Source organism: Cyprinodon tularosa, unplaced genomic scaffold (genome assembly GCF_016077235.1).
Source record: "Cyprinodon tularosa strain WSP-4 unplaced genomic scaffold, ASM1607723v1 ctg346, whole genome shotgun sequence".
Classification (NCBI taxonomy): domain Eukaryota; kingdom Metazoa; phylum Chordata; class Actinopteri; order Cyprinodontiformes; family Cyprinodontidae; genus Cyprinodon; species Cyprinodon tularosa.
This window is the reverse complement of record NW_024039059.1, coordinates 557255-570765: the sequence shown is the minus strand read 5'-3', so window position 1 is coordinate 570765 and position 13511 is coordinate 557255. Positions and strand designations below refer to the sequence as shown.

Below are 13511 nucleotides of genomic sequence, written 5' to 3'. Positions count from 1 at the left end.
CAAACTAACTTTCCTTAGAGGGCATCTAATTACTGATAAAGTCCAGCAGATTAGCAGTTGGATTATGTTCTGGACTTTGACTGGGTCATTCCAAATCACATAATGATCCTGCAGTTCTGCCCACAGAGAAACGTATGAAGTCAGGAATCAGTCAAAAGGGCACATGGGCAATAAATATTCATACAAATTGTTTTTATTGAAATACAAAAACATGCATGTACTCTAGTCTTCACATGCATTTTGAACATTTTATGAGTGTAGTGTCTTTAATGAGTGCATGCTACATCTCAGAGCACATGGCTTGTTTTCCACCAGTGGAAACATTTCTGCATGCTGATCCCCACTTTTCTCACTTGGAGGGTGATAAACAAGAATGTAGGTCACGTGTGATTGGCAACTTTTGATGGAATCCTATTGTTTTTTTTTTGGTTGTGGCTAGTAACATTAACAAATCATTGTCAAGCTAAATGATGTTTTCTCAAAGAGTTAAAAAGTGGTTAATTAAGATGATAATAAGTTAGTTTAAAATTTGTTCTGACAGCAGAAGCCAAATGCATCAAAATAATGATTAAGGTTAAATTTGGAACTTTGTACGAGCCAAGCTAATGTTAGCATCACCATTTTCATTGAGGGAAGTGACACTTAAATGAACATTTGCTTACGGTGGAACACAGACATTCACATTTCAAATCAATTTTAATTTACTTTTAAGGATCTTTCCTTTTAATATCCAGCATTGTGTTTCTAAAATTATCAGATAATGACCGATATGGTTGTTTAATATGAAATCAGAATTAAACTTTTGAAGTGGACAGCTATTACCCTGAAGATGCTGCTACTGTTAATTAGCCACAACCAGGAATAAAACACTACAGTCGAGAGGCGGCATTTCCTGAAAATTAACCAATGGTAGTTTATTTTCTCAAGTGCTTAGCACATCAAAGTTGACAGAACCGTGCAGAAGCAGAGTCACATGTGAGCAGGCGAGTGTCTACAGGTGTAAGGAAAGCAACCACTGGCGCAGCGAAGGAGCATGCACTCATGCATGTGATATACTGCACTGAATCTGCACACTTGAAATGTTCAAAGTATGCGTGGACAGTAAAGTTTAATGGATGTGTATTATATAAAACTACTTTTATTAGTATTTACTGTGCATATACCCTGTTGGCAGGATTCTGATTTCATTATACAGTTGCCATCACTCTGTTTCGGTATGAAGATGTTGGTTTTCCACCCAAAAATATAATTAATATCGTCTTCTGACCAAAGTAACTTTTTCAACATTTCTGCTATGTCTTCTAAAGCCGGGCCTTTACAGAACTAACATGTTTGTCTTTTCTTCAGGTCTGTCTGCGTACAAGGGGGTGGATCTTAATGAATAGCACAATTTTACAATTAAAAAAATATATTATTCTTCTAGGTTGCATTGTTTTCTAAAATAAAACACCAATAATTGACACTTGAGTCCATAATAATGTGAAAACGTTTTAGGAAGTCTGAGTCCCATGGTCCCAACAAAAATCCAGGGCAACTTCATCGCTGCCATTGATAGTTTTGCAGACAAAAGCAAGTTCTGAAACTGTAATGTATATCTATACCATAATCAAGCACTTTCCAGAGGCTTCCAGAAGCTTAAAGAGAAGCTTAAAGAGCTGGCAGACAACATTAGATAATGATATGGAATTATCGAGTAGATATTATGTAGATACAAGGCACGGTTAGTGTCACGACACTCAAGCATTCTTTCATCTCCCGAATAGTTAAACATCTCTTGCATCCTCCTCCGCTCCTCCTTTCATCGACAAGGGCCGTCTTTTCTCTAGCTTCATGTTAATGATTTCCCCCCCTCCAACACAGCTGTCCTCAATTCATCTTACTCCAACTACCTATCTCTTATCCCCGTTTTTCCCTCCCTCACAACTCATGTTTTTTTCCACCTTCCTATCTATTCATCTCCTGCTTTCATCCTGCATAATCCATCCATTTTTTTCACAAAAACCATGAAACCCAATCCATCCCAGTTTCGCCAATCTTGTTGACAAATACTCCTTGAGCGATCAGAACAAATGTGCTGCCCGGTCTGAGATCCCTCCAGCCCTAATGAGACAACTTAAGTGAGAATTAGGACTCAAGCAGGAATAAAATTGAATCTTTTGCAGTCCTCTGATCTGCTTCATAGAGAGAGAGAGGATAGTTAATCAGGAACCATGTTTGTGAGCTGCCTCTGGAAAGTTCTCCACTGTTTGTAAGAGGTGGTTCTGGTGTGTTTCTTTGCAAACATTTACAGCATCTCTTACTCTACATTTACCACATTCTGTCAATTTACAACCAAAAACTTAAGTGTAATGTTGTTTCTAAGATTTCATCGACTGATGGCAGCATAAGGCTAAAAAACAAAGGCATTTAGGCAAGTTAGTTTAAAGAAAGCAGAAAATATAAGGGAGAATGTTGACAGGTCATATCAGACCTAAACAGAATTTGGTCTACATATAAAACCCTGAGTAGCAGAAAACTAGCACTGCTTATCATTTCCCAAGTAAAATTTCATCTAATAAATACAGATATGAGCAATTTTATTGTAAATGTAAACTACTCCATGCTTAGTTTAAACATTCTATGCGTGCATATCAATCCGAAAAGGACCTAAATATGTCACAGCATGAGTTCTTGCTCCTCCTTTTTTCTTTTTTATGCTCCTTTAGATTCTCTCCTACTGTATGTGGAGATTTTTTCTTTGTCACTTTGAGGGTGGAGCCAACCTGAGGAAGAAAAGTGCTGTGATTGGCTACTTATAATGAAATCCGGCCTTCACTGTATTCTTCCTAGTTGTGGCTATAAGCATGTTTAGTTCATACTGCTACTACTGTAGCCGTATGATCTATTGACTGTGTTAAGTTATTTATTGTTGACTTTACCAATTTACAATTATTAATTTATATACATATTTATACATATTCAAGTAGAATGGGAGACAAATCTTTTAGTTATCAGGCTCCTTTCCTGTGGAACCAACTACCAGTTTTAGTCCCTGAGGCAGACACCCTGTCTACTTTTAAGGCTTAAAACTTTCTTTTTTGATTAAGCTTATAGTTAGAGTGGCTCAGGTTATCCTGAGCTATCTCTATATTTATGCTGCCTATAGGGTTAGACTTCTGGAGGACAACGGGACCCCTATTTCATCATTCTATCTCTATTCTCCCACTCTGCAGAATCTCTTAGTTCAATCTCTAACGTTCTGCTCTCTCTGCTTTTTCTCATTGTAGCTTTGCCTCGTCTGTTCCTGTTTGGCTGTGACTTCATCCTGGAGAGAAATATCAGCTGTGCTGCTGCCATCAACACCTTTGTTTATAGATGTTCAAGATCGGTCTGTTTTTCAGTGTAGTTTTGTTTCTCTGACTGTGACTGGCTGGATGTGCTCTCTTCATCCTCTGACATGGGAGCTGGCTCGGGGCTCGTCTGCCTGGCTGTGTGTTTCCTGGACGGGACCACCTTTTACAGCTGCCTTTTGGATCTCTGCTTCTGTCTCCTTGAACCCCAGTCAGCCTCGGCAGATGGCCGCTCACACTGGAATTTAACAGTGAATAGCCTAAAGATGCTTTGCTAACCCTGCTTGCCACAACCTCCTCGATTGACTTTTAATGTTGTTGTTTATTTATTGATAGATTATGCAGTAAAATTTAGAGGTGCAATTTCATGAAACGTAGCAAATCAAAGGCAGCTTATTTTTTTCTGTTTGGTTCCACTTTTAAAGTGAGAAAAGTTGAGCGTACTGAAAAAGGTGCACACGTGAGTAGAAAATAATCTACAAGCACATAAAAAACAAGACAGAACAAAGAAGGAGCATGAAGTCATGCTTACCATATATTGGGGGCTGAAATTTGAACATATAAAATGTTCATAAGAAGCGATTGATTATTATGTGTTTACCCTTTTGACAGAATTCTGACCCCATAAATCTCAAAGTTCAATATGATAGTGAAACCCTAATGGGGTCACACTTTTTAAGAGCAGGAAGGCTGGTCACAGTTATGGTTTATAGAAAGATGATTAGAGCCTAATACCAGGCATTTCTGCCAGAAAACCTGATGCTGAAAAGGATGGAGAAGAGATTTTTATTTTTATTTTTTTTGTATGCTGAAGTTAGTGAGAGAGTTTTTATATATACAAACATATATATGCACCATGTGAACTGTATATTGTGATTTATTCCAAACTTCTTTAACAACTAGGGCATTGCCAGAGTCCTCCCAGAATATAGATGCCCGACCTTTCGTTTCTCATCTCTGCTGTCATTCTCCATTTAACACGGCAATGATCAGAGAAGCCTCTTTAAGCTTTAATACACTATGAATAATTAAGATGTGCATAACCATCCTTACACACAGACACACACACACAGACACACACTAGAGTCTATCGGTGGCAAGCAGCTCCCCCAGCCAGAGAGACCCAAAGGGAGAAGGGGAAGCTTGATCTGTGCCAGTTCCAGCTTCAGAGCTTCCAAAGCTGGGCCGCTCAGAGCTGTGCATCAACAGCCCGAGTCCCAGCAATCTGAAACAATGAAGAGACAGCTGTAACTCTGACACCCATAGCTGAAAGACAAAAGGAGAAAGTGTCTGGCTGCAGCTAATTGACTTGTTGAGGGAGTGAGGGAGCCGTTTAGCAAGAGGAGAGGGCTCAGTGGGCTTCGGATGAAACAGGGAAAATAAGATGAGCTGGTGAGATCCAAGCCTTTCTTCTGGCATAACATACAGCCATTTTCCTATTTGTAAACACTGATCAGCTGGAACACCACGTTTACCTGACAAACACCCCATGCAGAAGTATTTTTTTTTCCATTTGACCTGATTTTATTTTAACAGACTTAGCAGAGCATTAATGTTAAGTAAATAAATCAGCAACTTAAGCCTCTTTTCCACTCAACATAGTGGGTTAACCCGGGTTTGTCAAACATGTGTCGACCCTCTGATAGTCAGAATTCCCTCCCTTTCGACTGGCAAAAAAAGCAGGGTCTAACCCCCAGCTGGCAAGCTGCATGGCCCCTGTCCCCCCGCCAATGTCTGGAGACACCATCACGATGAATTAGCATTGATGATGTCACCAGAACAATATAGCAACAGAAATCAGGAAAGTAAATAATGGAGAGCAAGATGTAAGGAATTCAGGGCATAGACAGTGCACTTTATAGTTTCGCTCATTTATCTCTCGGAATCCCTCTTACCAGCGCTGCGTCATGTTTACCGAATGTAACCAGATTCGTTCTGACTGGCACGCTCAATGGTAAGATGTAAAATAGCAGGTCAACCTGGCTCTGGTGTTCTCACTGTACGCCGATCAGAGTCCCAGTGAATTTAATACGCGCCACTTGGTGAGTCATTTAACCTGGGTAGACATACATCAGTGACCTATTCTACTGCCACTAAAAGGCAATTGTTCCCGGTTTAAACCTTTTTTTCGGCCAGTGGGAAAGGGGCATTAGTAGTGTAGAGTGTTCAGCTCTGTTTATTCTGAAAACCCTGAATAAAATCCAGCGCAACTAATTAAGAATTTTAGGTTAAAGAGATGCAAAGTTAGGCCTCAGGTGAGAGGAGAATGATGTCTGACTCAGAGGGTAGAAGAAATTTAGGCTATGTGTTTCCTTGTCTCTACCTGTAGCACACCCAGTACTTTGTACTTATATGTCTTGGAATTAGGTAGAAAGTTGGAGGGTTTGGCTCTGGGTGCCACCTCTAACTGGGACAAATTGACCCAGTTTCTGACTGTTGGTGGTCATTACCACGAGCAAACATGAGAAAAGGAGTGTTTTGTTCATGTGTGACTGAGACTAAATATGAATTTTCTAAGTCAGATTCATAATGCTATGGGACTAGGGAAACTATCACTGCCCAACACCCTGTGATCAGCTTTGTTACAGTGAAACCTTTATCGCTTATCAGTGGTAATGAAACGATGGATACAGATAGGGCAATCCTGGAATTAAAACTGCATACTTTTATAAAAAAAACGTAAGTTACACTCTATTAGATGCATGACCTTTGGAGGGGCCCTGGCCAAGAGGGAAATCCTTTGGATCCTACGGTTTTTAGCTATATGTGGGTCAAAGTTGTGCTTGTGGCCTCTGAATGCTCGCATAAATTGGGGTCTGGGGCTTTCGGGGGCTGGGTCAATGCCTTGGGTTCCTCTGTGTGTTACTTGAAGGCATGTTCTGAAGCGGTTCATGCTGTGTAACTGGGCGTATCATTCTGCCAGCACTGCTGGTTGCCATCAGGGATTGTGTGACTGGCCTGTTAAGTTGGCTGAGACGTGTTGCAGTAACATCCAGGGGAAAGCAGGTTCCAGCAGATCATTAATCAGTGCTTTTAACATCACCTGTCAGTGGTTTTAATGATGTGCTCCGATCATCACGTGTGGGATGCTGTTGCTCCTGAATGCACGCTCTCGTCTGCTTCTGCGGCGTGGCGATTTGACAGCAACATACGACCATCTGATGGGCTCAGTCATCAAGTTGATGCATCCTCTAATTAGCTGTGCAAAAGCTATCACTGATCTGCATATCTTTATTCACCCAGTGTACATCTGGAGCTTAAAGCAGCATACTAATGATAATTAATGAGGCAGGACTACAAAGCTGCTGGTGAACACCTTTGTGCAGCAGTAGTATGACTACTGGATTCCTTTAAGTGTAAGGAGGCCAGGCTGGAGGAAAGAGAGCAAACAACAGAAAATGAGGGTGCAAAGAGAAAAAAATAGAGCAGAGGAAGGAGAGAGGAGTTATGTGACGAGCAAAGAAAGAAGGAAACTGAATGGAAAGAAAGACAGCAAAGAAGTTAACTCACTCCATGGGCCAAGTCTTAAAGGCTGCGCTGCATTTCCGCATTCTGAAAAGGTCAGTGCCTCGGCGGTTAACTAAACTGTTTCTGAGCGGCTGATGCAGAACAAGCTCTGGCTCATAATGAGCACTTCCTTTGACAGATTCGAATGACTTCACTCAGGCGTCCTCTTAATGAATATATCACACTGAGACAGAGACACAGGCATCACAGCTCTTCAGTTTCTGCAATCATGAATAAGTAAAACAAACAGGAGAAGTAAAATTGAAAAAAGATTGTTTAAATCTAAATTTTCTACAGTCATATTTGCAGTTGAACATATTAATCAACAAAAAGGAGACTTTAGAGAGTGTTAAAACCTCCACACACTCAGGACTTTTTTACATTTTCAATCTATCTGAAACACAGCATCGATATAAAGCACAAACATTTAAAAGAACACCTCATAAAGTGAGATAAGCATTTATATCCAGGCCTCCAGAGTCACTAATTGGCAGAAGCACCAATCACTGCAATCAAAGCTGAATGACTTAGTGGTTTATCGCTACAAGCTATCACTACTTGCACTAGTGCCTAAGACCACACACTCAGAAGGTCTAAAAAGATCTGAAGATCCTCAAGATGTCGGTCATCAGCCCTCTTCTCTCCCTGCTGAGGTAATCACTGAATCCAATGAAGTTTTCCTATCCGCCTGTAATCAACCTGAAAGCACTACCAGGAACTAGATCAGAACTAGATCCTTGCAGTCCTTTCAGGCTGATGAAAGAACCGCAAGAATCTAGTTCCAATTCGTCCAGTGCCTTTCATACAATCCAAGTGGACTACCATACATTCCAGTGGAAACTTGATTAAATTACTGGCCACATGCAGGATGTGAGGAAACTAGACTGTAAGTCTAATATTTTGTTTTGCACCACAGAGAACCACTGTGCCGACGCCGATCCTGATTGGTCTCTATACTGCAGACTCCTACATAAACTCCCCAGGCTGCCATCTTTCAGATGACACTATCACACCTCATTACAGGTGAGGACGACTGAGAACACAGACTGGATCCAGAACGTTCTACACTGGTGTCAGCAGAACAAGTGCAAACTCAGCAATTGGACATCTAGGGTGATCATCTGAGGGACTGATGTGGAGATAATGGACTCATAAGTGTTACACTTACCCTTTTTAACAAAGTATTCATGAATCAGTGCTTCTATGTTCCTTTTGTATTTCTACTTGTGTCTCCTTGAACCACCCAGTCAGACGCTCATCACTGATTCTGGTTCTGCTCAAGGTTCTTTCTGTTTTACTTTAGCAAAATAAACTGGAGCTGGAGTAAAATCAATGAATCCCTTGATTAGAAGGTTCAAAGCAGACTCTACCTGCTGAGAGGAAGAACTTCTTAGACTCTATGGTGGCATCAATTATCTTTTTATGTGGCCTGTTGGAGCAGCAGCTTATGTGTAGCCAATGAGGGAGCAGATGTCTAATCTGGGTAGGAGGTCCGGCTCTGCCGTAGAAACCCCCAGAACTGTGAAGTTGGGTGGAGGTTTGACAGGACCCAAATGCAGACACTGAAGCTGAAGGTGGTTACTTGCAGATTTGATAACAACAAAAAAAAAGGGTAACAGAAGCAAAACACAGATTTTAAGAGAGGATTTGTTTTTAAATAGAAATTTTCTAAATTTTGGACAATATCGTCTGATAAAGAGTACATTTATATACATGTTAAGGCCAGAATTATTTGACATTTTAATACAATTTCCCTACGACTTTAAAGTGCTGCTCTGTGTTTTTGTACATTAATGCCTGTATTTGCAGCTTTTACCTGCCCCATAAATGTTTTCCACATCCATGTTTTAATCTCTTGAGAGGCTGCTGCTTTTCTTGGACATTTTTCATTTTATCTGAGTATGCATTTTCTTCCCCAATAACTGCAAAGTATATATTGCTTTATGTTTTTTCTTTGCTGTAGAACCTATTTCCAACTAACTTTTTATGTTGCCTTTCAAACAACTGAATTTCCCCACTGCAGGACTATAAAGGGTATCATTTGATCCTATTTTTCCCACACCAAGAGACTGATATTTCTGTCCATTATTTTTCTAGAAAAAAGCTGAATCTCAGTCAATTTAAATCCTCCAAACCAGCTTTATTGTAGCTTAACACCGAATAGAAGTGGGAAAAAAGAGAAATATTACATCTAACTATCAAATGATGAAAAATTTCATCTAAATGAATAATGACGACTTTTGCTCTTGACTATGTTTTTTGTTGGGGTTCAATATGAAGTTAGAAAAAGGAAAGCACAACTAAAGTTACTTTCTTCCGCAGCTCACATCTGCAGCCAGTTTTTTGCTTTGCTGTCAATCAAAGCCTGTATTATTTATTTTTGGGAAATCATGAGTGAAAAACAACATGCAAAATGAATGAAGGCCATAATTAACAGGCAAGCAAAATGCAATCAGCAGCAGAGTAAGCAGGCAAGCTGCTACGTCTAAATAAAAAATGCAAACTCTTACATTTTCTGCTGGTCTTTAATATTGCCTTATTTTTCCAATTTCCTTGAATCTAAATGAAGTTGTCTGAGCCCACCCCCCCCAGGGCCCGGCCGCGGCCCAATCGGCTCCACCGGCCCAATGCTGGAATTCACTGGAGCAAGGCAAATTTGTTTCTCTCAGTTGTTTGTTTGCACTGGTGTTTGTTTCTCTCATTGTTTGTGTTTATGCGCCTTTTCCCATTGATGGCCTTCTCAAGTGTTTCTCTGACTCTGGCAATTTTCTGCCTGGTCGCCTCTAATGTGCTTCTCTGTTTATCTGCTGTCACAAAAGAGCTGATTTATATACATTTACAAATCCAGGAAGTGACAGCAGAGAATTATATTTACCTCAAAAGGGCAAAAAACAAGTTATCTTTTTACACGCGCGTGGAGGAGAAAAGGGAATCTTTCTGAGTTTACCAACACCGCATTTTCACAGATGCTATGAGTTTTATGAGATATGAAGTGAAGTCAGCCTCAAGAAATATGACAAATGCCTTTGGGAATATAACCAGTGTACTGTGAATTCAATCACTCCGGCAACTGACTGCTAATGACACAGGGGGAAACTTTCCCAGGCAGCAGTGATGGGCAATATTGCCTTCAGCGGGGGCTACCAACTGGCAAATTGGAACAAAATCGAGACTAGAGGAGATAAATGTTTGACAAAACTACCGCTGTTGGCCAAAGTGAGCATATGCGTGGCTTCAAAATAGTACCTATTCAATGACAGAGAGAACACAGGGATGCATCTGAAGCCTGGAGCTGTCTCCTCACTGTCTGCTGCGTCAATAACAGTGATCCATCTATGGTTGTGGGACGAGTACGATTTCCTGTGTCGTTTCCTCTTTTGCACACCGCTCTGCTGTCACTGTTAGCTCTCCTAAACACTTAAACAACCTGCAGGGGGGTTCTTCCACTCTTATAAGCATGTAGACGTTAACACATTCATCTGTAACTCTTATTAAAGTGTGGGAAAAGTTTTAATATACATACTCAGATTATACTGCAGGAGCGTCATATCAGACAAGTTGTCAAATTTGTTGGCATTACCTCTAATTTTGGAAGATTTTTTTGTGGAAGATGTATTTATTTATTGCAGGTACATCTAACTAGCTGAAGTAAATATTGCATTTTTTATACTTAAACTAAGCCTAACCCCACGTATTTCTGGTGGAAGATAAAAAGAAAAAAAGATTCATGCTGGTCATGAGGTAAAAACATATGTTTAAAAGTAAATATATCTTTAATAATTCAGGATTAAAATAAATACTGATATTATTTACAGCATGTATTGCAAGTTAATAAATTATTATATTAATAAATAGAAATATTGCCTCTTTTTAATGTACTGAATACTGTATGTGGCCCTTTTGGCATTCCATACCTGCTTTAGGTTTAGTTTATCCTCGTTATAGACTTCTGCAACATGTTTAAATTTGAAGCATAAAATATTATGGACAAAGTATTTCTTTAGCATTTGAGGTTCTACAGAAGATTTGTCTATTTATTCACCTTCAGTTCTGCACCTGGTTGATCCTGATTTTGAAGCTGTGGATTTTGTAGCTGAGTCAAAGAGTTCAGTTTATGTTTGAAAGAGATGGAGCTGCTGACTAACCCAGGCAGGAGAGAAACATTCAGCCTCCACATTTTCTGGGTCTCTACCTGCTGCCTTTTGTATTTTACCAGAGTACCTTAATAAATGTTTAAAAAAGCCACGTCAGCGACCAAACCATTTTGAGGCAATGGTAGGTACTCCCCCGATGCTGAAATGGCAAATTGGAAGAAACAAATAAAAGATTATTATCTAATTTTACATAATTTACATCTTTTAAAGTTATTGGCTATACGTTTGAAGGGCTGGTTCTGGGCCCTCTCCCCAGGGCCTGTGACCCGGTTTTCACCCAGTCGCCTGGCGGGACTGGGAAGGATCCTGGAGAATCAAGGCAGCACATGACCGACACAACGTCATAATCTCAACATGGTGGTTTGGTCATATGAGATGAAGATTCAGCTACAAATGCAGATCAGATTTAAATGTGGAAAACCCTTTCATGTCCACTGAAAATGAGTCAGCATTGTGCTATGCAAAAGTATAATACAAAAGACAGTTTAACCATAGTTTATGTTGAGCAAAGTCCTTAGACATGCATATTGTATTTTAAGTTAAGTAATAATTAAATAATTAATAATAATAAAAGACATGCATATTGTAAAAATCCTTGCTGTGCTTGATGGAAAGGAAATGTTCTTAAAGCTGTAAAAAGAAAAACAAAATTTAACACTCTCTGTATACAAAATGGCAGTAAAAGTGTCTAAAAAGACAAGCTGTAGAAAAGTAGAAAATAACTTGAATGAAAGTGTTTAAGCTAAATGTTTTTGTCTTGCTAGCTTTTTATTTTAAGACTTTAACAAATCGTCGCTGAAGCTGTCAACAAATTTGTTAGTCTGTACATAAACGCCCCCTAGAAAAAAGTTCCACAGATGCTTTAAGTTAAACTCAGCATTGATGCACACAGAAAATCATACACCAAACACTCTGAACAGAGACGCACATAGAAACAGACCCACACACACCTACTCCATGCCCACCCACACTGAGTGCACCAATGGCATGTTTTTTCTGATTATACCCTTTCAACATCTCAGTTTTCTTCCCAAAAAAACAAAGATGGAAGTGAGTGAAAAACCAAGAGAAAAGTGGCAGGAGCAAATGAATAGCTGAGTGTTCTGGTATCCACGGAGCACAAAAGAAAAAGAAGAAAAAAAAGAAATCTGACAACTAACAAAATGGAAGCAATGCCACAGGAAGTTTGGGGGAAATATGTAGCGTTAAGCAAAGATGAAACTTTGCTGCAGACAGCTGACATGAGGATGGCTTTTTTTTTTTTTTTTTTTTTTTTTAAAGAATGCTTCCAAAATACATTTCAGATTTTTTTTGTCTACATGAATGTCTACACTTTTTGTGCAGAAGCCAAGAAGAATCATAGAATCTGACAAAGACTGGGGTCCACGAGTGGATAAGGGCTTTCATGCAACTATAACATTTGGGACGACAGCACTTGCCTCCATTTGCATTCCCATTCACCCGACTTGTTTATAAGTGAATAAATCTAGCTCTGCTTAGAGAGCAACAGCTGCTGCTGGGCCACTCACAGCAGCACTCATTCATCCAATCGCATACACACATTCAGACGCTGCACGGCTCCCAGCTGCACTAGCAAGAATTGCCATGCATCCATACTTGCACACATATGGGTGTACGTATGTGTGGATGTTTGATCATATCATTCATCCTTGGAAAAGTATTCAAACCATGTTTTATACAGCTGTTTCCGAGCCTGCATGTGTAACTTGTTCACCTGTGAAGTGTTGACTCTACCCTCCTGGAAGGAGCAGTCGCTGGCGTCCTGAGTGCACATGTGGCGGTATTTGCACCAGTGGCAGGGAAAGTTGGCGTTGACGCAGGACAGGCACCTGAAAGCAAGAGAGAGTTTGAAAAAAACAGGGTTAGCTGAAGGTTTAGACTTTTAAAGCGGCAGTAAAATCAAACAGATTTTTTGTAGAGGCTTATGTGAATCACTGCTTTCACAAAAGAAAGGGTAGAGCAAGGTCTGAAGGAAGGAAACCTAAAAGAAGCATGAACTATTTGGGAAAAAAACATTTTGAAATGTTCAATGAAACTACAAAAGGTCAAAAACCACTCTATAGATTTGAAGGGACCCTCTAAAAGCCTCTGTCAGACTTCTTTGCCTTTCCATTAGGCTGAGAGGAACTTTATGTGTTGCTTTATGTCTAAACGAGGCTCCATAAAGGTTTCGACAGTTGCTTTGCATCCACATACTCCATCCAGTTTAACTTCTAGCATTTGATGTGCTCTTTGTAGCATGGAGAGAACCACAGAATCCAACTTCAATATATAAACACTTCCCTATGCTTGCAAACACTAGAAGATTAGAACTAATCTATTAAATAGACATTGCCCTTGACATTGTCCAAATGCAATGTTAATAATTCCTAAGCTGTTAAGTTAATACAGGTCAAATGAATGCTCTTTAAATTAATAATTTCTTTCTCTGCTAAGTTTAAATCTCATTAAATGCAACAAAATCCTTTCTCCTTTGCTGATAATATTGTAGAGCCCACCT

At 39.7% G+C, this 13511-nt stretch overlaps 1 protein-coding gene across 2 annotated transcripts in view; it reads right to left on the bottom strand.

The window, feature by feature from the left end:
• Positions 1–13511, bottom strand: part of LOC119789754 (plexin-A1-like) — a 384280-nt gene that overhangs the window by 144897 nt on the left and 225872 nt on the right. For both annotated transcript variants that reach the window (XM_038294813.1, XM_038294814.1), the window contains exon 9: positions 12726–12840. In XM_038294813.1, coding sequence (XP_038150741.1) covers positions 12726–12840 — 115 coding nt within the window. The remainder of the gene's footprint in view (positions 1–12725; positions 12841–13511) is intronic.